The 25,690-nt window shown below is 33.3% G+C and overlaps 1 protein-coding gene across 1 annotated transcript in view; it reads left to right on the top strand.

The window, feature by feature from the left end:
* Positions 1-19,992, top strand: part of LOC114337172 (nose resistant to fluoxetine protein 6-like) — an 81,659-nt gene extending 61,667 nt beyond the window's left edge. The window contains exons 8-9 of the mRNA XM_050644986.1: positions 8,773-9,105; positions 19,798-19,992. Coding sequence (XP_050500943.1) covers positions 8,773-9,105; positions 19,798-19,992 — 528 coding nt within the window. The remainder of the gene's footprint in view (positions 1-8,772; positions 9,106-19,797) is intronic.
* The last annotated feature ends 5,698 nt before the right edge of the window (positions 19,993-25,690 follow it).

Genomic DNA, 25,690 nt, shown 5'->3' with positions numbered 1-25,690 from the left:
AGCCATAGAAGAGAACAACAAGAAAATGGAGGAACGCATAGAAAAGTATGAAATGAAAATTCAAGATAAAATAAAGGAGTTAACGAATGGCCAGAAAAAGGAACTAGAAAATTTGGAAAATAAGTTGGAAAATGCTATTCAAGTAGACAGAGAAGAAGTGGAAAAAAGAATCACAGAAATAGAAAAACAAGTCACCGAAAACCGGACGCAACAAAATGTCGGAGAAAGAAGAGAAATGGTTATACATAGCACAGATGACGTGAAGATAAGGTTTGGCGGGGATGTAAGAAGATTACACCCAGTGCCGTTCATAAATAGCCTGAAAAAGAAAATACAACACATCGGAAATTTCGATACAGCAAAAGAAACTATCAGAAACCATCTCAAATATGAAGCAAGCCTATGGTTCGATAGTAAAGAAGAAGAATTCGGCAATTGGCAACAATTTGAACAAAAATTTTTGAATTATTTCTGGGGAAAGGTCCAACAATTGGAAATTAACAAGGAATTGCAAAATGGGAAATACAATGATAGGATGGGTGTATCAGAAAGGACATATGCTTTGCAAATTTACAATAATGCAAAACATTTACAATATAATTACTCATCGGAACAATTAGTCGAACTGATTGCAAGACATTTCGAGGAAACGCTGGAAGACCATATCACATTGCAAAATTACAAAGACATAGACAGTTTATGCCAATTCCTACAAATAAGAGAATCACGTCTAAGAGAAAGAAAATCAAGAAGGTCGCGAGAAGATTACAGGCCCCGAGAAACACAAGATTACAGAGATAGAAATCAAAATAGGAGGGACTATACAAGACGAGATTTTAATCCCAGAAGGGAAAACGAAAATAGAGACAACGGAAGAGGAAATTATGAACAAAGAAATAGGCAATGGAATGAGGACAGAAATCGAGAATACCTGAATAGAAACACCACACGCTCAAATCAAGAAAACAGAAATAATGGTAGACAAAATGAACAGGTATATCGAGAAAACCGAAACAGATCCGACAGACCAAGAGAAAATAGAAGAGAAGTAAATAATACCCAGACAGATGAATATGACGGAGAGGGACATTATGACGAAAATATAAACAACGATGAGCAACCGGCGTCTTTTCACGACGGCGCTCACTAAAAACCAAAAAGCAAACAGGAATCTTTTGTCACCCCAAGGAGTTTATTAAATTGGCAAGAAACAACGAAAAGAAAAATGGAGTTAATTTAAAATTTGTGGATGGATTTATCAACGAGAAACCAATTAAAATTATGATAGACACTGGATCTGAAATAACATTGGTCAACAGAAAACTAATAGAAGAAGTTAACTTAACAAATTTAATTTACAAAATACCTAGGGTAAATTTAGTGGGCGCAAACAAACGGACATTGGCAACTATAAATGAAGGCATACGAGTAATGGTACGACTGGGTAAGAAGATGTATGCACTACAATGTGTAATAATGCCAAACATGTCACATGACATGATAGTAGGAGTTGACGAATTGGCAGAAAAACATGTAGTGATAGATTTTAAAAATAATACGATGAATCTAACAGAAGAAGAAGAAGAAGAACAGGACAAGGAACAGGAGAAACAAAATACGGACGAATCAGGTAAAGAACAAACAGTGGAAATGAATTTGGCAACGAAGCAAGGACAAAGAAGAAAAGGGAGAAAAAGTCAGAAAAAGACAAAAGAAAATGAAACCTGTGGCTCCTCAAAAGAAGAGTTGAGCCCAGAAGAAGAAAATTTGAGAGTATCAGAAACAAAGGAAACCTGGGATTCCTCAAAAGAAGAGACGAGCTCAGGAGAAGAAGAAATAAAGCAAAAAAATGAAAGCGAAAAAGATATGATCGAAACAGTGGCATTTGAAGAGGAGGCATATGAAAACGAGGATGCAGAATACACGATAAAGGTATGTGAAAAATCTGAGGAAAAAGACAGAAGATTAATATGGGAAAAAGGGAAAGACAACATAATAGCCGACACTCTAACACAGGATGAGGACACTGAAAATAAGGAAACAATTACTCTACAGGTGGGACTAATTAGAGTAATACAAGAAGAAGGGGTATAAGACGTAGATTAAAGTAAGGAAATATACAGGGAGTTGGTTTTGCCTCGAGAAAATTTATTTAAAAATGCAGATAAATTTTATCGAATACAAGGCGGGGATTTGTTATATTTCTATTTGATATAAAAATTAAAATTTGATAATTATAAACAAAATTCACTTTAATATAAAATATTTTTAATTTTCTCAACCTCGGGCATATAAATTTAGAACAACCTGTATACAACAAATTGTTATATTTAATTTTAAGAAGTGATTAGAATAAGCGTACGAAACTCGGAACAATGTGCTTAGATAAACAAAGTGAATGACGCGTACCATTATCGTTCTTCTCGGAAGGTCGATCATTAGCCTATGCTAAATAAAACTCAGTGAAATAGATGATAGTTCATTATCGTTTTTCGCGGAAGGTTTCGATCATTAGCCTATGCTAAATAAGACTCATTTGAAAGAGAGAATAGGTCATTAAAATTTGTAAATAGTTAGAAAGTATTTTAGAATGGGAATTAAATATTTTCTTTTGAAATCCATTAAGCATATTTAGAAAGATTAAAAATTGGTTTTGAGGAATATTACGAATGAGAGTTGGTGGTGGAAGGTTGATTTGTGAATCTGGAAGGGATATTTAGAAAGTAGGGGAATGAATGACAAATAGAGATCAGAATGTTTTGAGCTGTCGAGAAGTGAAGTCGAGTAGTAGACGGTAGTGTACGGAGAGTGAGAAAGCCGATGTAGTTCCGTGAGTGTGGAGTATCTATCGTGGAACGAGAAGTAGGCCAGGTCGAGAGTAAAAGAACCTCCTTGAGCCAAGAGTGTCCCGGTAGCTGATAGCAGTTTCGAGAAAGGTAGAACACAGCATCACGACAGACGCAGGAACGAGAGCTATACGAGATAGTTTTTCAAAGGAGAACATTACTGGAAGCCAGGACGAGGTTTGATCGCAGCCAAGGATAGCAGGAAACGGGTCTTGTGTGAGGACATTTTCAGTTCACCAGGAAAAGGTCAGTCTCATTTGTTTGGACATGAATGTATGGGTTTTTCGTATTAAATTCCACATAAAAAAATTGAATAACATAATCAATAATATCAGAAAAGCTTCATCAAACTTAAATAGAGTTGTTCCTAATAACTCCTAATAGTTAAATGTTAATAAAAACTTTCAATTGAAAACCAAAAGGAAATAAGATTCCCATTTGTAAATGTTATGTTTAAGAATAATAAGAAATAGCAAATATTAAGCATTGATTGCCTTTTAAATAAAATAAAAAATATTTTGATTATAATTGTAACCCATATGTGTATTTTTTTTACTCTTTTCTTTTCTATCCCGATTAGGAACCATTAAGAAATATTTAGAAGCCACGAAAGTAAGTAATTAATTTATAATTCGCCCTGAGATTGAAAACATATTGATATGTGATCTGGTTAATTAATTAGATTAGTATTAATACATTGATTAAATTAAGTGACATATAAGAATATTATCTCATATCAATAATCTAGATCACATCAGTATGTAAAATTTCATGTCGATTCAAAATTTTCTTCTTTAAAATTTTCAGAAAAAACCGTGAGTCAATGGACTATTATAGGTACCAGTAACAATGAGAGCACACAGCACAATTTTATTTAATACGCACCTTTTGAATGATTTTAGAAATTAGAATTTAAACTTGTATCCTAATTATTTAACAGTTAACAATCCAATGTACAACTTAAATATTTTCCGGCCTGGCCTGACCATGTTTGTATGAGTAGCATGACTTTATTTAAATTTTTATATTTTAAAAGTCCCCAACCCTCCAAATACTAGATAGGAAACTTGTAGGCTATCACAAAAATAAAGTAAAAACTTACCTTTTTTAACAGGGATAACAGTACGAAATAATACAAACAGGTGAGTGGTGAGTAATATTGCTGTTTTACTAGATTATCCTAAATAGTATTACAGCTGACAATTATTATTCTTTCTGCAAGTAGCACAAAGTCACAAAACAAATGAGTGGTTTAGTGCCAGATTTTCAGATTTGCTTATGCCACAATTTTTGTCAACGGGATAATTTAAGGTCAAACTCGTAATTAAATTATGACTCAACAAAAAAGACTGAATTCCACTTGATTATGCTCTGAGTATTTTGCAATCCATGCAAAAAGGGTATTTAAAAAATATGCATGATACAGAATATGATTTAGAAGACAAATAAATTGTAGGCGTAGGAGGCAAGTTTGGCTCAAATTTAAGTTCAAACTTTGTAAATGTGGAGTAAGCAATGTTTTAATCGATGTTATTATACTCAGTGGCGTTGTGCCAACTCAAGGTAACGATAAATAAGAAATTATTTTTGATATACATAATTATGTTTGCATAAAACAAAAATTATTTTATGTGAATAATGTGCTGACTTTTTTATGTTTGGGATTTTGTGGGGGCCCCGAAATGTGGGGGCCCCGGGCAGCTGCCCAGCCTGCCCTCCCTTAAATCCGGCCCTGCCTGAGAGACGACAACCAAGAAGAGAAACTGAAAGTATACTAAAACGGTCTCAACAAACTAGATACTTAGATTGTAAGAACGGTTGTACTAATATGCAGATCCTCAGTGACACTAAGGATTACATTTAATTCCTCTTTTGTTCATTTACAATAGTTTTTCTTCTAGTATATTTTCAAACGTTTCTCTTCTTGGTTGTCGTCTATCAGGAAATTTCTGATGAAAAATTCTTATTACTAGTAGCACATTTTTGTTATACTCCACTAGCACAAAAATCTTATTATTCAGTTTCTCATTAGAAAAATTCATATTAGTAATGGTAACAAAGCTACTGGAACTATAAAAATAGTATAATGTCAAATTTTTAAGCAAATTTAGTGTCATGGCCGACTAGGTAGAATATTGTATGTTTTTATTAATATTATGCGCATCAACAATCTTAACTACGAATTTATTTGGATATCGCATCCAATATTAATAAATCAAGGATCAGGCTAGATGATTAATTTTTTTCGAAAAATTATTTTTGATTGGATATTTTCACGGCCACCTAATAAAATTTACACTCAGTTGCCTGTCACCTCTTATAACATAATGACCGAATTAATTAACCCACTTACCACCTGTGGGAGTCATATGTTGCTCTAAAGCCACATCCATAGGAATTTTATCCATCCTTTGGATTTTAGGATGTTTATATTTATATAAGACTTTTAGTCTATTTGTAAGAGGTTTCAACCTTTGTATTTTTGGGTGGCTCACCATGTGTTTGTAACACTGATGATGCTCTTGTTACAGAGCGAAAACGTTTTGTTTCTATGTTTGTAGCCCTATAGGGGCTTTTTAAACTAATATACCTTTTACCAGGACAAAATTTTTTTATTAAATTTTACTTAATCACGAATAACTTACAAATTAAAGCACTTAGGTATAGAGAATGCTTAAGAAATAAACAAGTACCATAAACTATCATTGTATTACAATACTAAAATACAGGGTATTCCATGTAAAAAACTCAGAAAATACTCATTCCGAGTTTCGACCAACGCTGTATACTAAAATTAAACATTTTGCTATACTGTTAATGTTTAACAATAGTAGACTATATTAAAAATCGTTTGAACATAAAATAAAAATTTCATGTCAAATCACTACAATTCTACAGAGTGTAAATATTGCTACGAAATTAACAAAGAAACGTAATTATCTTATATACCACCTCGTATAATATTACAAAATCCCATATTTTAAGAAAGGAAGCATTGAGCAGAATCCAAAAGTGTAAAAATATACAGGGTGTTCCGTTTAAAAAAACATAAGATTGTGTGACCCTGTCAATACGCACGCCCCTGTATATTTGAAAATATTTTTAAATTATGTTCCTATCTGTGCCCCAATTTTTTACTTAAATAACTTTTTTCGTATCTCTTACGACAAACGAGTAATTGGACTTTGTCACACTAATGCCCCACCCTGTATAAGGTGCGTCCAGACTACTCGTGCTCCTACTCGAACTCATACTTCTACTTGGAACTCGTGAAACTTGTTGTACTTGTCCTTACTTTTACTTGACCGTCCACATAGACTTGTACTCCGGCGGTTCCAATGGAAGAGGACGAGCTTGCGGCAGCCAATGAAACTTTTATTGTGATGTATTCTCTGTTAAAAAAAATCGAAAATGAGAAAAAAAGACGGTGGTGGATGACGTCACTGTTTAAAAGTCGAAGCGAATACAGTGGAAGTAAGTTACTTAGTGACCTTAGTGTTGAAAATCTCCACTTTCATACATTCTGTAGAATTTCGCCTAGTAATTTTGAAGAACCGATAACTTTAATTGGTCCAAAAATCATTTAGAAAAACACAACATTTCGAAAAGAAATTCCTGTAAAATAACGATTAGCTATAACGCTAAGATATTTAGCCTCAGGTGATTCGTACACCCGCTTAAGCTTTTTGTTTAAGTTTTCCAAGCAGTCAATTTCGCTTATTGTGCCAGAGGTATGCATTGCTCTATCAACTTGATGAAGTAGGCTGATATTTCATGTGCAAAAAACGAAAATGTTTAAAGACAAACCAGGAAGAATACAATTCATCGGTTCCTATTCCTGATTTATTATTTTCAGCAACTTTTTGGCGTGCTTTTCTGTAAGTTGCCATTAGAGAAGTGATTTTGCGTTTAATCTCCTGCACATCTATATTCAGTTCCAGGACCTCGATTCTTGACCCTTCGTTTCGTTATCGAACGTATTCGCTTCGTATCTGTTTAGTGTACAGATACTCTGGGCTAATTAGCAAAATACTTATTTGCCAGCAATTTTATTGCTGGAATCGAATCTTATGATTTTATATATTAATAATATAAGTATGCAAAGTCCGCAGACAGTGTACTACTTTTTTATAAACAAAATGGCGCCCGAAAATCGTGTTTTTTTAATTTTTGCCGGAAAATGCGGGTTTTTCCAAGAATATCTTTAATTGTCAACTAAAATTTTAGATAAGTAATTGTTTATCAATAACTAAATAACTTGGTAATATAAAAACTCTTTTCGTATAGATTATAATTCCAGAAGCCGATGAAAATTGAATGAACAGTTAAGCAACAATTGAATTGTTAATTAAAAATTTACGGTCGCTATAATAACCACAATAATTATGATACATCAGAATAACTATGATTTTTGTATAAAAAGACACTGTACCTATCTAACGTACTTTACATAACTGAAATTGGACTATCTAAGAGGCCTCAGGAATATTTTAAAATTATAAACAATTTTTTGGTCTTAAGAGGAAACAGTAGCGATCAACAGGTAGCGAAAACGCGTTCCAAGATTACGGCTGTAATTTTGAATATTTTTTCGAGATATTTGGCACACGTATTCGTAATAGAATAAAGAATGGCGGTACAGAGCCCAATTTGAAAAATATATTAATATGTGGAAATTACTCTGTAATTAAATACAATATTACAAAAACGAGCCTGTACCGCCATTAAGAAGAACAAAAAATACACTTTCTTCAAATAAACTTTTTTATCCGATGCCTAGATTTTGTGTCATTTTGGAACTACTAAAATTTTTTATTTCATTAGTAGTTCCAAAATGATACAAAATCTAGGCATCTGATAAAAAAGTTTATTTGAAAAAAGTGTATTTTTTTGTTCTTCTTAATGGCGGTACAGGCTCGTTTTTTTAATATTGTATTTAATTACAGAGTAATTTCCACATATTAATATATTTTTCAAATTGGGCTCTGTACCGCCATTCTTAATTATATTACGAATACGTGTGCCAAATATCTCGAAAAAATATTCAAGATTACAGCCGCAATCTTGGAACGCGTTTTCGCTACCTGTTGATCGCTACTGTTTCCTCTTAAAAACAAATAGAATATCTCGGGAAATATGAAATCAAATGAAATTATGAAAACAGTACTGGAAAAAAAGCGACAGGATGTTTCTTTTAAAAGGAAAAACGTTTAATTGTGATGAGTGGTTCCTGAAATACAGCCGGTCAAAGTTGACAGGCATTTACGGCTAAGATATAAACAATAGGATCATAATTTTTGAACCATCACCTTTTTATTTTTGTCCCCTTTCACCACACCAATTTTCATATCTTTAAAGTACTCATAACATATATTATTATAATAAAAACTATCGATATTACGAGTGAAAATTGCCAAAAATAGCAATAATTTTTCCCAAAAATGGCCTATTCTCCGATAATCTGCACAGACTAAGATAGCGAATGATCGATAACGAAGCGAAGGGTCAAAAATCGATGTCCTGGAATATTTCCTTCCATGCATCGTTCATTTTATTTAGGATTTTATAAAATTTATTAGTACTGTGCTACAAAACTGCGTGTTTTTCGTACAGCTTTATTAAATCAATAACACTATCGTTACTCCACTCTGCACGAAATGCACACCCGATTAATACAAGTCAAATAAGTTCACGAAACGCAAAAATTTGCGTCCAAATAAACTCACAAGCTTACGCGAATTTCCTTTGATGTGCCGACACCCGCCGGAACCTTGCGAGTATCTACAAGTCACAAGTAAAAGCCCGAGTACGAGCACGAGCACGGGTAATGTGGACCCACCTTAAGTGGAATGATAAAACACGTTCTGCATCATTTTATAATAAATTTACTTTATTTTCTTTATTTATAAGTGTTTTATGATTTTAGGAATACTCACACATAATTCTTCTATCATCTTTAACTGTCATGATAGGTTCCATAGTCAGTGGCGTTATCTTCTACGACCCGAAATATGATTACAATGCCATAGAGTCTGGCTTGTATGCATCTTTACATAGAGTGGCTTGGTCTGCAGGATCAGTAGGAGTTTTGTATGTTGCGAGTTATGGACATGCTAAACTTATCTATAACTTCTTATCTTGGAAGCCCTGGGTTCCAATTAGTAAGCTTGTCTATGGTGCTTATTTAACTCATATGCAGTTTCAAATCAGAGCCACCGCTAGGAAGGGAGGATCTGATTTTATTACCTATTTTGACATTGTAAGTATACACATTTTATTACTATTATACTCACATACAGAACTAGTATTATTAAAATACATAATAAAATGTTAATATATAAGAAACATGATTTTAAGTTATATTAACGATAAATTACTAGTCACTGAAATGGATTTTTGGAAAAGGTCAGCAAGAAGATCTAGACTAGAGCACATAAGAAACGACGACATTAGACAACAAATGGAAATAGAGAGAACAATCATAGATGACATCGAAAGACAACAGCTAGTTTGTTACGGACACGTAAGACGAATGAACGAAAGGAGAATCCCCAAAAAAGTGTTAGAATGGACCCCACAGGAAAACGAAAACTAGGAAGACCAGCAACTACATGGATGAAGAGCATCTCCAAGGCGATGTCGGAAAGAAATCTAAGAGAGGAAGATTGCCACAATAGAAAGGAGTGGCGATTAGGAACGGAAAGGCGTAGAACGCTATAAAACCGATATAATATATAGATTTTAAGTTTAAATTAAATTAAAGTAAAAAAAGTAAATACAATACAAACAAAACTTAAAATCTACACATCCAGGCTCCTAAGTATTTCATTTTGTCCACTTGTTCAATATCTTCATTTTTTATATGGATCCTTGTTATGACTTTACCCCTCTTACTGATAATCATGGTTTTCGTTTTCTTTATGTTTATTATTAAGCCAAACTGTTCCCCAGTATTATACATTGTGTTTAGTAGCGTCTGCAGGTCTTACTTTCAGCGATAATGACTGTATCGTCGACATAAGGAATGTTATTTATATTTTCACCATTTATCTTAATCCCTTCTGCGCTGTCTTCAAGTGCTTTCGTAAATTACTCTTCGAAGTAGATCTTAAAATAGGGTGACCAAACGTCCCGAAACAACGGGATTTTCCCGTTTTTTAACGATTTGTCCCGGTGTCCCGAAAAAGTCTCTCGGGACGCCTAAATGTCCAGTATTTGCGTTAAGTTGATTTTATGTATCTGACTTTTTGTCTCTTATTTTTTTCTTCAATTTCGGCATTTGTTTTCATTATTATTTCTCCCTCTCTTATTATATTGTGGTCCAGTATTGTTCTCATTATTGTTCGTTCAAATTTCGGAATGCTATATGTTCCTCTTTCTTATTAATCGTCGTTGTTTCCAGCCCATATGTATCAACAGGTCTTATTAAGGTATTATATTGGTTCATATTATACTTGTCTTGTTTCTCAACAGATTTCTAATCATTCCATATGTTTTCTGCCTTTCAGAATTCTTTCCTCTGTTCTCTCTTTTCCGGGAATTCCATATTGTTACTCCCAAGTAGCTAAAGGTGGATACAAGTTTGTCCTCCTTATTTTATGATTACTTTCAATATCAGATTAAATAATAGTGTCGGGGAGAAACAGTCACCTTATTTCACTCATTTATTTACATTTATCTCCTTAGAAGTTGTTCGTTGAAACTGATACAGTCAAGCCCGCTTATTAGAATACCTCTTAAAGGAATGTCCCGGTTTAAGGAATAGAAATTTGAGGTCCCGAAACGTTTCTACTAGCGACCAGTGATCGGTTGTTGGAATATCTTGGTTATAGGAATACTTTTGATTGGCAAGAAGGCTATTCCAATAAGCGGGTTCGACTGTACTTGCTTCGGTGTTCTTTAGGCTTAGTGTTAGCATAATTTGTCTTAATATTTCTGGGATTCCAACATTCTCTAGCTCCTCCATCATTTTCGTCCGATTGATTATATCAAAAGCGCTTTTGAAATCTATGGATATTCGGGGAATTTCTTTGTTGTATTCTCTAGATTTTTGAATTATTTGTTTCACTGTATGTGTGAAATTAATCATCGACCTCCTTTGTCTGAATCCATTCTGGTATTCTCCTAATATCCGTTCAGCGCATTATTTAAGTCTCATGTTTAGTATGTTTGCTAGAATGTTATATGTGGTGTTTAATAAAGTTATTGCTCTTTGATTCTCGCACTCCTCCCGATCTCCTTTTCTTTTTCATATATTATAGGTACTATAATATCTGTGTTCGAATCCTCTGGTAGTCAGTTTTGTCCATAATTTGTTGTATTAGTTGGTTTATTTCTTTATGTAATTCTCTTCGTCCTTATTTTATTAATTCCACTGCTTTTTCATATTCTCCTGCTGCTTTTCCGTTTCCTAGGTTTTTAATATTTGTTTTTGTACTTCTTCTGCTGTGAAAATTTAGACTTCGTCGTTATCTTCAACGGTTTTATTTCTTCATCGCAGTGTGTTTCCTTCTTCATAGTGAATAGCATTTTTTCGTAATATTCTTCCCATATTTTGCTGATCTGTTTCTCTTCAAATACGGTTTCTCCTTTTTGGTTTTTTAGTCCTCTTGTTTTGCTTGATTTAATGCTGGGCTTATTTTTTGTTGCTCTGACTTTTTTGTAAAATTGCTTTATTTGCTGTTCAGTTAACAACTGTTTGTTCTGACGGATTGTTGATCCATGATATTATGGCTGAGTTTTTTAGTTTGTTTCGCAGTCTTGATCGTACGTAAATTACATATTCAAAGGTAAATTGAAAAGGATTTGTAGGTCCCAAATTAACTAAAAGACCATTTTTCATTCTGCCTCTTTGGATATCGCCCCAAACCCTCCTTGGCAGTGGCGTACCCGGAGAGGGGACTTGGGGGGGTTAAACCCCCTTTCTCCCAGGGCATATGAAAAATATATAAAAAAAGTAGGAAAATATAACTTGTCTTTCACAAACAATACAAAAAAATAAGCCAACCCCCTCCCCAGAGAAAAATTCTACGCTACTGCTCCTTGGATGTGTCCCGTTTTTGATCTGGTCACCCTATCTTAAAAGTACACAGCCCAGTCTCACTCCTCTACTTATCTGTTGAGCATCCATGCTATTTCTATCTAATGTTACCACAGCCTGTTGGTTACAATAGAGATTTCTCACTATCATTTTTGTCGAGTCCTTTTCACTTTATACATTCCATGAGAATGTTTTGTTTAAAGTCGAAAACTTTCTCTTATTCTTGGGTAAGAGCTGTGAAACTACAAAATGAGCTTCTACTGTTCCGAAGCCATTGCGAAAGCCAAATTGTCTATTACTCATATCCGCTTCACGTTTTCTGAATATTCTTGTATGTATAACCTTTAAAAATATTTTATCTACGACTGATACATAATATACTATGTATTATACTTGTGGTGTTTGCAATATAATGCCATATAATAATCCCTTAGGGATTAATAATGCGGGATTAATAGCTATACTACATTCGCTCTCGCGAGATTTTTTTGACACTGACGTTAGTAATTTCTTTTTTGAAAAATTCAGTTGTCAGAAGTGACTGGAAATTACTACAAAACCAACGCACCTACTCATATCCAATATTATTAATAGTAAACAGACATAAAAATAACATAAACCTTACGCCAATCAATATTTATTTATTTAAACCATTATAATGTATTGATAGCAAATGAGAAAATTATTTATTGTACAAAATAAAAATATTTTGTAGAAATAAACTTCACAAAATTTTATGAGATTGTAGACACTCCCACTATTTCTAATAATTTTTCTTTTTTTAATGAAAGATTAAGTTGATTTCAGTTGATTTTAGCAGTTAATAGTGTGAGGTAGGAATTTTTGTGTTGTACGTTTCCTATTCCGAATGTCTCAAAAAAAATCTCGCGAGAGCGAATGTAGTATATTAATCCCTCTGGCAAAACAATCACAAAATTCACCACGGAAACAAAATAATCAACCTCAAAAAGTGTCACTGTCAAACGAATAGTATATTTGACAGTTTGTGTTGAGATGGACGAAAATGAAGAATCTTTTAATTGTACACCACCAGAAATTGTAGAACTAGCTACAGCATCAGCATCTACCTTAATACCTGAAACATCGAAATCCATTTATAATAAAACGTACGCAACCTTCAACGAATGGCGTGTTCGAAACACGCGAAATCATTTTCCGAAAATGTTCTGCTGGCCTATTTCGCTGAATTAAGTGCAAAATATAAACCGTCTTCATTATGGTCATTCTATTCAATGATTAAATCTATGTTGAGAATAAACCATGACGTTGATCTGGAAAAATACGGCAAACTAAGAGCGTTTCTAAAGAGAAATCGGAAGGATTTCAAGCAAAAAAGTCTTCCACTCTAACCCCAGAGCAAATTAGGAAATTTATTGACAAAGCTCCTGATGAAATTTATCTTTTACATAAGGTAAATATACATATTTAATTTGATTTATTCAAAAACTCATATGCTTATTTGCTTCAGGTAATATTGATCATTGGAATTATGGGTGCATGCCGCTCAAACGAACTTTATCAAATGAATATACAAGACGTGAAGGATCTCCAAACAGATTTATTAATAACAATCCCCAAGTCTAAAACCAAAATTGTACGAAAATTTACCATAAACAGTACGTTTTACAATATTGTGAAGAAATACATTGATCTCCGTCCGTCACATGTGAAAATAAATTCATTCTTTCTAAATTATCAAAAATCTAAATGTACAATACAACATATAGGAAAGAACAAATTTGCAGATATTGGTAGGCAGATTGCCAAATATTTAAACTTGCCAAATCCTCAAAGTTATACCGGCCATTGTTATCGCAGATCATCTGCCACTCTGTATATTGATGGAGGAGGCGATTTAACTGGATTAAAGCGTCATGGGGGCTGGAAGTCAACACAGGTAGCTGAAGGATACATTGATCAGTCTATGAGAAACAAGGCAACTACAGCAGATACTATCGCTAAAGAGATAAACAGTAATGTACCATCTTCTTGTTCTACAGCAATCGAGATCCCAACTATTTGTATTAAAAACTCTACTAAAGTTAATGATGATTCTCAACCAATTCAGTTTATTAATTGTACTATTACTAATTTTAATGTTTTTAACAAATAAAGTTGTTCATTAAAAATCTTAAATTAATTAATTTGTCGTAGATAAAGTAGAGTATACTACTCGCAATAATGGCTCTCATTCCCTCGGAATGTTATTCCCTCGCCGCTAAGGCCGATGCCACATTATGCGCTTTGACCGGATGCGGTGAAAACGCATCCGTTTCCATCGCAACCGGACCGACCTGTCACACTATGCGTTTAGTCTGGTGCAGTTTGTAAGCGCGTACCGATGACTCAAAACGCATCCGTTTCCAACGCAACCGGACCGATCTGTCACACTATGCGTTTCCACCGGATGCGGCGGAAACGCATCCGGTCAAAACGCATAATGTGGCATCGGCCTAACGCGGCTCGGTTCGTAAATATTCCTCGGGAATAATAGCCATCATTATTGACTCATGGTATAATCTACTATTTAATAATTGTGACATTAAGCTGATTAATATATAGTCATTACAGTGTTTGGGGTTCTTGGTCTAACAAAGGTCGGTAGTAGACATTCTGTAGGTATCCCACCAGATGTATATATTATCTTGTTAAAGAGGATAGTTCTGCCGTGATAAGGTAAAAGCAGTAACTGCCAAAATAATGGTTTTGAGTTATTTGTAATTTAAGATTTTTTTCTTTCACACAATTTATTATTTCTTTAATTTTAAGAGATTTTTTTAAGATTTTTTCTTTTACACAATTTATTAATTCTTTAATTTTAAGAAGAAAAACTTTAAAAAACATTAAAAAATATGCATTAATTTTTGACAAATCAAACAATTGTGTTACTTGTTTTTTGGCTAAAAATTCAACAGTTACTACTGTTTGCCCTAATAGTGAAGTTGTTTTCTTAAAAATAATGTAGAATTGTCAGCTTTAAGTAAATATCGGTTTTAAAAATAAAACAAAAATGCAGAGTAAAGTGGTAGTGTAATCAAATGTAATTCACATTAGAAAAAGAAAAAACTCTTAATTAATTACATAATACAGTAAAACCTCGATATAACGGACCTCTATTTAACGGACTTCGGATATAACGGACAAAAAATCCGCTCAAATGTTAAAAAAAATTAAAACATCTCTGTATTTTACAAATAGGTTCAATAAAATTTTTATTATAGCATAATGCGGACATATTTCTAATAATAGTATAAAAAACAGCAAACTTCACAAGTGCAAACAAAATTTTCAAAAAAAAGTTTTTGATTGGTCCGTTATATCGAGGTTTTACTGTATTGAAAAAACTAAATCGAAATTTATTAAGTCTTCTACGTCACCTTCTTTTAATTAAAGCCAAAAATGCCGTCTGTTTTGAGGTATGAGAGGGCACAGTTGCGAAAATATCTGAGAAGATACTACTGCCTTATGTCATGATATGATACAAACTTTGAATACAAATGTGAAGAAAAATAGCAGTATCTATTTTACTAAGTAGATACTGCCATTAAAATTCACATTAAAAATGATGTTCCAGATCTCTGTGTAGGCAAACAGCAGTAATTAGTTATTTATTACGTTGGATACTGCCTGTTACCATCACATTCAGAGTTACTTTGCTAGTTACTGCTTTTTACCATTGCTAGTTCTGGTATAAGTTGACTATAAATGTGCACTAAAGCCTTTGTAAAATTAAGAGCAGTTACTACTTAGGTAGGATACATTAATATCTCATTTTTGACAAAAATGTCATTTACTTTCTTTTACCTTAACAGGGCAGAGTTATTGAGCTTAAATTGTATTTATCTATAAGTTTAATCAACTCGACGTGAACTTCATCTAGCCCAGGGGCTCTGTAAGATTTTGAGTTGTGTATAACAGGTTGGACTTCAGATTTTAATACTATTAGAGCTTAGTCGCAATCCATTTGTGTTGGTTCCGTTTTTGTGTCCATGAAAAGATCTTCAATATATTTAGTCCATACTTGTTTTATTTTGATTGGGTCTAGATTTAGCCATACGGCTCACACTCTCTCTAAGGGAGCATCCATAAACTACGTCGTTGAAAAGGGGGAGGGGGGACTTTGCTTATTACGACAGTATAAGATAGGGGGGAGGGGGCCATAAGTGCACATCCGACGTCGTTTGAAGTTCACGAATATAAAAAATATACCCTATTTTAGAATGAAAAAGAATTTGTATATTACTTTTATCGCATACTTTTCATTTCGTTTTTATCACTCACAGCCTTAATAATATTGCTAGCAGTTTTATACAGAATAACAAACAATAAAACATTGTCCTATGTCTTTAAACAAACGCTTCTGTTCAGAACAACGTCTGGAAGCAATAAATATTAAACTGTTCACTTATTTACTGAATACTCTGTGTGAAAAAATTCTAAAAGAATGAATAGAAATAAAATATTTTATTATATTTAGTTGGCACATTGTATCTATTTATACTTATAGTCCAGAAAGCCACAGCGCATCCGCTAGGAAAAATATTCTAATTCGGATTTTTTGCACAATCTTACTCAAAAAGGACTCCTTTTAACAAATTTCCATGTTGCCAGGACCAAAAGGTGGTCAAAAATTTTTTAAACGTTTTTTTTTTGGTTTTTTCCTAAAATTATTTTTATTGCATGGAAAAAAGTTTTTTTAGGTTTTTTGGATCATTCCAAACAGAAAAGGTCTTTAGTGACTTTTTTCTAAAAATGATAGTTTTTGACATATAAGCGATTAAAAATTGAAAAATTGCGAAATCGGCCATTTTTAACCCTCAAAGACTATGTGAAAAACTGAAAATTTGAATGTTGCCAAGGTAGGTAGATATTCTTTAAACATCGATTGATGAAATCCCGAAGAGTTTTTTGCAATACAATATTCAAAACTCCTTTGTTTTTTAATTGCGAATCAAGCGTGCGCGACACTATTTCCCACCGACAGTATGGTGCAAATGAAAGGAATAAATTCGTTATTTCGAAAATCGGCCACTTTAAGGAAAAATCCCGAAATAGGTCGATTTTTATTAAGTTATGATATTGTGGCATATATGGTATACTAGTGACGTCATCCGTCTGGGCGTGATGACGTAATCGATGATTTTTTTAAATGAGAATAGGGGTCGTGTGGTAGCTTGTTTGAAAGGTTCTTCAATTCTCCATCAAGTAATGTAAACATTTACATAATTTTTTATACAGGGTGTCCTTCTACTTCTTTTTTTGTCAAATAATTTAATTTAATAAAAATTTTTTGGACACCCTGTATAAATAATTATGTAAATGTTTATATTACTGAATAGAGAATTGAAGAACCTTTCAAATGAGCTAGCACACGACCCCTATTCTCATTTAAAAAAATCATCGATTACGTCATCACGTCCAGATGGATGACGTCACTAGTATACTATATATGCCACAATATCATATTTTAAATTAAAAATCGACGTGTTTCGGGATTTTTCCTTAAAGTCGCCGGTTTACGAAATAACGAATTTATTCCTTTCATTTGCACCATACTGTCGGTGGAAAATAGTGTCGTGCACGCTTGATTAGCAATTAAAAAACAAATGAGTTTTAAATATTGTATTGCAAAAAACTCTTCGGGATTTCATCAATCGATGTTTAAAGAATATCTACCTACCTTGGCAACATTCAAATTTTCAGCTTTTCACATAGTTTTTGAGGGTTAAAAATGGCCGATTTCGCAATTTTTGAATTTTTAATCGCTTATATGTCAAAAACTATCATTTTTAGAGAAAAGTCACTAAAGACCTTTTCTCTTTGGAATGATCCAAAAAACCTAAAAAACTTTTTTCCGTGCAAAAAAAATAATTTTAGGAAAAAAACAAAAAAAAAAACGTTTAAAAAATTTTTGACCACTTTTTGGTCCTGGCAACATGCAAATTTGTTAAAAGGAGTCCTTTTTGAGTAAGATTGTCCCAAAGAATCCGAATTAGAATATTTTTCCTAGCGGATGCGCAGTGGCTTTCTGGACTATTAATAAAAAATGGCATTGAAAGCAAAACAAAATAAGAATCTAGATATATGTATATGATGCAGTTAAGAAAGCATAGGAACTCCGATAAAAATGTTGTCTTTTGTCCCTATAAGGCTATTAGTTCTACAGTCAACAGTCAATTGAGAGAGTACGCGGACATTAATGAGCTACATAGTAATACTGATTTGGATACATTCGTTAATAAACTTTGAGAGCTAACTTTTAAAAATCTAGGAATAACATGAAATTAAAAAAAATCACTAAAAAGGGGGGTCATTTCGACGTCGGTATGAGGGGGGGTTAACTGCAAACGACGCTTTACGACGGAAGGGGGGAGGGTATTAAAAACTCCAAAATTTTTACGACGTAGTTTATGGATGTCCCCTAAGGGGAAAATTGACTCGTCCCAGATACCTTCGGTCTCAAAAGGATTGAGCTCTGGTGGGACTCTTTCCATGTTATCGAGCCCTAGGTGACTTGGTATGCAGGTGTACCTCCCAAAAATTTTCGTACACTTCTGGCCGTCGCAAGTAGTACAGCTTTCTGCATGGTCTTATGAAGATGTTCATTGAGACCCAGCTTTTATGCTTTCGAGGAGGGTCTTCGGAATGACATAATAATCGCTATTGTCTGGGTACTTTGCATTCCCCATTGTCTCCGTATTTTAATTTCCAGATCTCTGTACTTAGCGATCTTTTCAGTAAATTTAGTACGTAGATTATTGTTGTTAGGAATCGGCACATCAATGAGTGTTGTTTGTCTCGGTAATTTATTGACTAATACGAGGTCTGGTCTATTATGTGACACTGTTTGTTCTGTGAGCACAGTGCGGTCCCAGTATAGCTTATAGTTGTCATTCTCACTAAGACTCTCAGAAACTTAATGATAATATGGGAAATGGTCCGTTTGGAGAAGTCCCAATTTGACAGCTATCTCTTGATGAAGGATCTTTCCTACTGAGTCATGCCGTTCCTTGTATTCAGTTGCAGCAAATGCCTGGCAGCCCCCGGTAATATGTTGGATGGTTTCTTGGTCTTGACATCCATATCTGAATTTGTCGTTTTGGACCTGAGGGTCTTTGACGATATATTTCAAGTAATTTTTGGTTGGTACAACCTGATACTGAATGGCGAGTAATGAACCTTCCGTTTCGGGGAACATTTTTCCTGATGTCAACCAGTAGTTCGACGCTATATTTTCGACATAACCTTGGCTGACCTCATTGAGATGTCGCCCGTGCAGAGGTTTACCCATCCAGGGGTGCAATTTTTCGTCCTTAGTAAGGTGGTTCATGCGCATTTCTGGTTCCCTCAGTTTGATCGGTGTTGTGTTATCTACTGCGCAGACAGCGCGATGTAGAGTAGAGGTCTCAGCCTGCCACTGAAAATAAGTTCTTAAATTAGCAATTTGTTTATCTAATTGCTCACCTATATCCATAAGTCTCTACTGCACTTCGAGGTTCGAGGATGGTGTTTTTGTGCCTTTGTGAGGTGTATTCTTACTTTTCGCTGAAGATTTTTTGTCCGTTTTTGTCCACTTAACAATGCCGTGGAATATGCGTAGGTGTTTAGTGTCTTAAACGAATTTCTATTGTTAAGGTGTAAGCGAAGTAGCTGTTTTACCCTTCGTATAAACTCCGTAGTTATCTCTGGTTTCATTTGTTTATGATCGATTAATTGGATTAATTAATTGGGTTAATTAATTGGGTTAATTAATTGGGTTATTATTAGGTTTATTGTTTTTGTCAATTAATCGGTTAGGTGTGTTTGTTCATTGTTCTTGTTCAGATAATTCTTAACTTTTTATGTAAATTGTAATGGTCATGTTTGTAATTTATATGATTTTAATTTCAGATAAGTTGGGCTTTTTCTGACATCGTATTAGCCTTTTCATCAGCGTTTGTTTTATATCTAACAGTGGAAGCACCTTTTAGAAACATATTCAGTTTAATATTTGCACCGCCTGCAAGAAACACCCTAAAACCCAAACCGAAACCTGTAGAATCTCAAGAAAGTGTTAACGAGGTTACCTGTGATAGTCATTTATAAAATAATTTTTTAGAATTAGTGCAGTCACTGAAGGTGGATATGAGCTATTATTTCCGATTTCGTTGAACTTCAATCGAATTTCATGAAAATTTGTGAGTGGTTAGAACAGTGTTTCCCAACGTGTGACCCACGCCCCACAGGGGGGCAATTTGATTGTTAAGGGAGAGGAGCAATTAGAATATGGTCTCGGCACGAGCTATGGGCCATTTAAATGCAATACTAGAGTTCTGTGAAAAACATTAGTCTATTTACTGTTCATATTTCAACTAATACTCGTATTCTTGAGGCTAGTTATCAAATATCTTTATTAATCGCTAAAACTGCAAAAAAGATGACAAAAATGAAAAATATATGCCACTTAGTAACAGTACTGTTAGCAGAAGAATATACAAATTGGAATATATTAAAAAACAACTTGTTAAAAAGCTATATAATATATTAAGACAGGGCTTTTTGTTGAAGAAATGTTGTTCTGTAAAAGGTTAGAAAGCACAATAATGAAAAATTAAACATGTTGTGCTACTGATGGTGCTCATAATACCGGGTGTCCACTTATATTTTCCCCCATTTTAACTGCCTATAACTTCTCAACGGCTCAAGATAGAAATATGCGGTATTCGCTTAAATGTTTTATTTTAGTAAAAGTTTTGTCTGAATGGACTGAATTTTTTATATCGCTTTCAAATACGAAAAGAAAAATGGCGGATTTTTGAAAAAAAAAACGTTGTTGACTTTTTTTTAATGGAACATCCAATATATTTTTTTGTAAATTGAAAGAAAGGTCATTCACCTATCCAGCGATATAAAGTTTTTTAAAATCGGTTGTCAAATCACTGAGTAATTAATTTTTAAAATGAGAGGTGCAACGTGGATATCACATACCTAAATAACATATTATGTGATTTCCACATTGCATCTCTCATTTTAAAAATTAATTGCTCAGTCATTTGATCACCGATTTTAAAAAAATTTATATCGTTGGATATGCAAATGACCGTTTTTTCAAGTTTTTAGGTAAATGACCATTTTTTATGTCGCTTTTAAATAAAAAATGGCGGATTTTTGTAAAAAAAAACGTTGTTGACTTTTTTTATTGAAACACCCAGTATATTTTTTTGTTGCTTGAAAAAACGGTCATTTACCTATCCATCGATATTAAATTTTTTAAAATCGGTTGTCAAATGACTGAGCAAATAATTTTTAAAATGAAAGATGCAATGTGGAAATCACATAACATAATATCATTTTGCTTAGTTATGTTATTTAGGTATGTGATATCTACGTTGCACCGCTCATTTTAAAAATTAATTACATACTCAGTGATTTGGCAACCGATTTTGAAAAACTTTATATCGCTGGATAGGTGAATGACCTTTCTTTCAATTTACAAAAAAATATACTGGGTGTTCCATTAAAAAAAAGTCAACAACGTTTTTTTCAAAAATTCGCCATTTTTTTTTTTCGTATTTGAAAGCGATATAAAAAATTCAGTCCATTCAGACAAAACTTTTACTAAAATAAAACATTTCTGCGAAAACCGCATATTTCTATCTTAAGCCGTTTAGAAGTTATAGGCAGTTAAAATGGGGGAAAATATAAGTGGACACCCGGTATAGTGGACAAGAAAAATGCTTGCTTCAAATTGATGAAAGATGCGAATCCATAAATGATTCTTGTGAAATGCTTTATTCATAGGAACTTAATAGCCAAAACAAAAATATTCTCGCCTATTTTATATGAAGTACTACGTTTCTTAAGAAAGTGTATTAATGCTAAATCTAAAATTAATGAAAAAACGCCAAATCTGAGCATCACAAGCTATTTTGTGAAGAACAAAAATGAAGACTACGTGAGACTTTACTTCATACTGAAGTAAGATCGTCATCTGAAGGGAACTGCTTAAAAAGATTTATGGAACTCTCTGATACTCTTAGTGACTTTTTATGCAACAAACCTGAAATTAAGCATCTGTTAACATAATCGACGGTAAAAGATTTGTGAGTTATTTAGCCGAAATCTTTGAAAAACTAAATATATATTAAATAAGCAACTTCAAGGAACAAATAAAACTCTTGTCGATGCAAAAACCAAAAGATATTTGGTTTCATTACCCATATTGAGTATGTCAGAAACATATTAACAACAAAAACTTTGAACAGTTTCATTGCCTCCAAAAATGTGACGTAACTCATACCGCTTTACTTCATTATTTTCAATCATCTGAATGTTCTATACGCTGATTTAAAAAAAAATAATTTCTGATTTAAAGTAATTGATTTTTCAACATGGATGATGCAGCCAATGCTAGTGGATTTGTCTGATATATCAAATACGCAGTATAAGAAGATTTTATCAAGAAGAACTCATAGAATTGCAAAATGAGGAATCAGATAAAACTTTATTTAATATAAAAGGAGCGATGCCATGGCTTTGTGGGAAAACAAAAATCAAAATCAAATACCCAAATTCAACCAAATGTGCAAGAAAACTATTGCTACAATTTTCATCTTCATATTTAGCTGAATGTCGATTTAGTGCTGTAAACGATTTACAGCACTAAAAAAGGTTAAAATCGAAAATGTCGAAACAGCGGCCATAAAAATCAAGAGAGGTGTTAGACAGGGTTGCGTGTTGTCTCCATTGTTATTCAATCTGTACAGCGAAGCTATTTTTAAGGAAACAATATCAGAGGAAGAACAGGGTATATCAATAAACGGAAAAATCTTGAATAACATAAGATTCGCAGACTACACCGCTATTTTTGCAGACAGTCTAGATGCACTGCAACTATAAGTAAATAGATTACATCAAGTCAGTATGGACTATGGACTACAAATGAACGTTAAGAAAACCAAGTACATGATTATTTCTAAGCAACATACAGTAGGAAGGTTGGATATGGAGGGAAAACAAGTAGAAAGAGTGAATAACTACAAATATCTGGGAACCTGGGTTAATGAAAACAATGATCAGGGCAGAGAAATCAGGACACGCATTGAAATTGCAAGACAAGCATTTATAAAAATAAAAAAGTTGTTTGTTAATCGAGACCTTCCTCTGGAGCTGAGGATAAGAGCCTTAAGATGCTACGTGTTCTCGACTTTGTTGTACGGAGTGGAAAGCTGGACACTAAAAGTAGAAAATATAAAGAAGTTGGAAGCCTTTGAGATGTGGTGCTATAGAAGGATTTTGAAAATACCATGGATCCAACGAGTTACAAATGCAGAAGTGTTAAGAAGGATGCAAAAGGATTGCGAGGTGATAAAGAACATCTAAACAAGAAAGCTAGAATATTTAGGCCACATTACCAGAGGTGCGAAATATGAGATATTAAGGCTCATAATGCAAGGTAAAATAAAGGGTAAAAGATCTATAGGTAGAAGAAGAATTTACTGGCTGAGAAACTTAAGAAAGTGGTATAGTTGTAGCTCAGTAGATCTTTTCAGAGAAGGAATTACAAGAAGAAGAAACGATTTACTGTTAAAATAGAAATCAGCTGGATTATAACACAACTTGGAGACTTAAGACTGAAGCTAACCAAATTGAAACCTAACATAAAATATCTGTCCATCGAGAATCAAGAGCAAGGATCTCACTAAATTAAAATAATAAATTAATATAGAAAAATCTACATTAAAATTATTTGGAATTTGAATTTGAGTCTTTCATTATATGTTTTGAAAATTTACTTAACTGTTTCGTTAACAATTTCCTAGTGATGTTTTCCTAAAACCTATCATTTAAGTTTCTAAGGTGAACAATTAGATTTTTTAATACATATTCAAAATAATTATGTATGTGCATGTTACATAGGGGGGCATAAGAATTTTTGGAATTGCTAAAGTGGGACATGGCATAAAAAGGTTGGGAAACACTGGGTTAGAGGATACCTCAAAAAAACAAAAAAGACATAACGCCAACTTGCGCTTGTACCCTGGCGGTGGATGCCACCTCTTCTCGAGGCGAAACTTATTTTATTAAAAATAACCCCAAAAATTGATAGAGGGAAAAATTCTAAGCAAAATTTGTTATACTTATGAATAAAGAAATCGGAGTTGAAAACCTTCCGTGATTGCACTAAATATAACTTAGTATTAGCGATTTGAACTATTGTGATCTATTTTTATAGGTTTATGTGGTATACAAACTACAAATAAATCAATGTGTGTTCCAACGAAAATTTTTGACCCCCCCCCCCCCCCAGAAACTCAGAAACCAAGACAAGAATTTCTTCACAATTTAAAAAAACACGTTAATTTTCATTGAAAGGGGGACGAATTTTCATGCAGAATCCATGCCCTCAAATGTAACCCTCTACTGCCCCGCATCATCCCCCATTTTTTTAAATAGCAAGTGTAGTCGAGTGGCACATCATTTGAAAGGTAATTTTTTCTCTACATGACACTCTATTTTTTTATTTGCGAAACAACTTTAAAGGTAATTTTGAATTTAACTAAGTTATAATAAATATGTTAAGTCCAAAATTATCTTCAAACTTATTGAGAAAATTAAAAAAATAGAGTGCCGTATAGAGAAAAAAATTACCTTTCAAATGATGTGCCACTCGACTACACTTGCTATTTAAAAAAAGTGGGGGTTGATGCAAGACAGTAGGGGGTTACATTTGAGAGCATGAATTTTGCATGAAAATTCGTCCCCCCGCCCCAGTATAAATTGACGTGTTTTTTTAAATTTTGGAGGAGCTTTTGGTTTCTGAGTTTCTGGGGGTGTCAAATTTTTGTTGGAACAGATACTAGCATTTTTGTAAAAAAAGATGATCTCATAAATAAATAAAAATAATAAGAGAGTATCTCACTCTCTTGTTATTTTTATTTATTTAAATACAATCAGTTGAAAACGTAACAAACTTCAGTTCGTACTCGAAAAATAATTTTTTTTTACAATACTGAGCTTCCGTCTGATCTGCTAAAAGTTATCTTCTTCTTCACGTGCCATCTCCGTGACGGAGGTTGGCAATCATCATGGCTATTCTGATCTCCTGGGAAAGTTATACTCCTGGGAAATTAAACAATTTCATCGTGTTCAGAACGTCTCAATAGCCAAGTATTTGACGAATTTTTCTTTTAAGAGCGTAGGCGCAAAATTTCGAGCCAATGCTTTTTAAATGCATTCATTTTTTTTCGAATCATGGGAAAACTAATAAGTATATTTTAAAAATTTAAACGCAAAATGAAAGATTACATTATTACCGAGGGTGGAAAGTCTCTGAAAACTTATATAATGTTTATTTTAATAAGTTGCAGGGGTGAAAAAGAAGAGAAAATTTAGTGTGGTTTTTAATTTCAAATATATCATTCAAGAGAAACTTTTTATTTATTCGAAGGGACTTCCTGCCCTCGGTAATAATGTAATCTTTATTCTGTTTAAATTTTTCAAAACTGTTTATTAGTTTTCTCAGAATTCGAAAAAAATGAATGCATTTAAAAAGCATTGGCCCGAAATTTTACGCCTATGCTCATAATATATACCTATAGAACCTATATAATATGTTTTCTATAGAAATTTCGGCGTGGTTTTTAATCATTAACAATTTAGTAGGACAAATGCGATTTTTGCGAATTTTCACTACCATTAAAAAGGTATCTATTATTGTAACGGGTAGTTATTTTCTGATAACAGACTCAGTAAAACACAGGTTCAATTAAAATAAATTATTATATTTTGGTTCTTTCGATAC

This window comes from Diabrotica virgifera, chromosome 2 (assembly GCF_917563875.1).
Source record: "Diabrotica virgifera virgifera chromosome 2, PGI_DIABVI_V3a".
NCBI classification, from domain to species: Eukaryota; Metazoa; Arthropoda; class Insecta; order Coleoptera; family Chrysomelidae; genus Diabrotica; species Diabrotica virgifera.
Note: the sequence above shows the minus strand (reverse complement) of the source record. Positions and strands in the feature narration are given on the sequence as shown.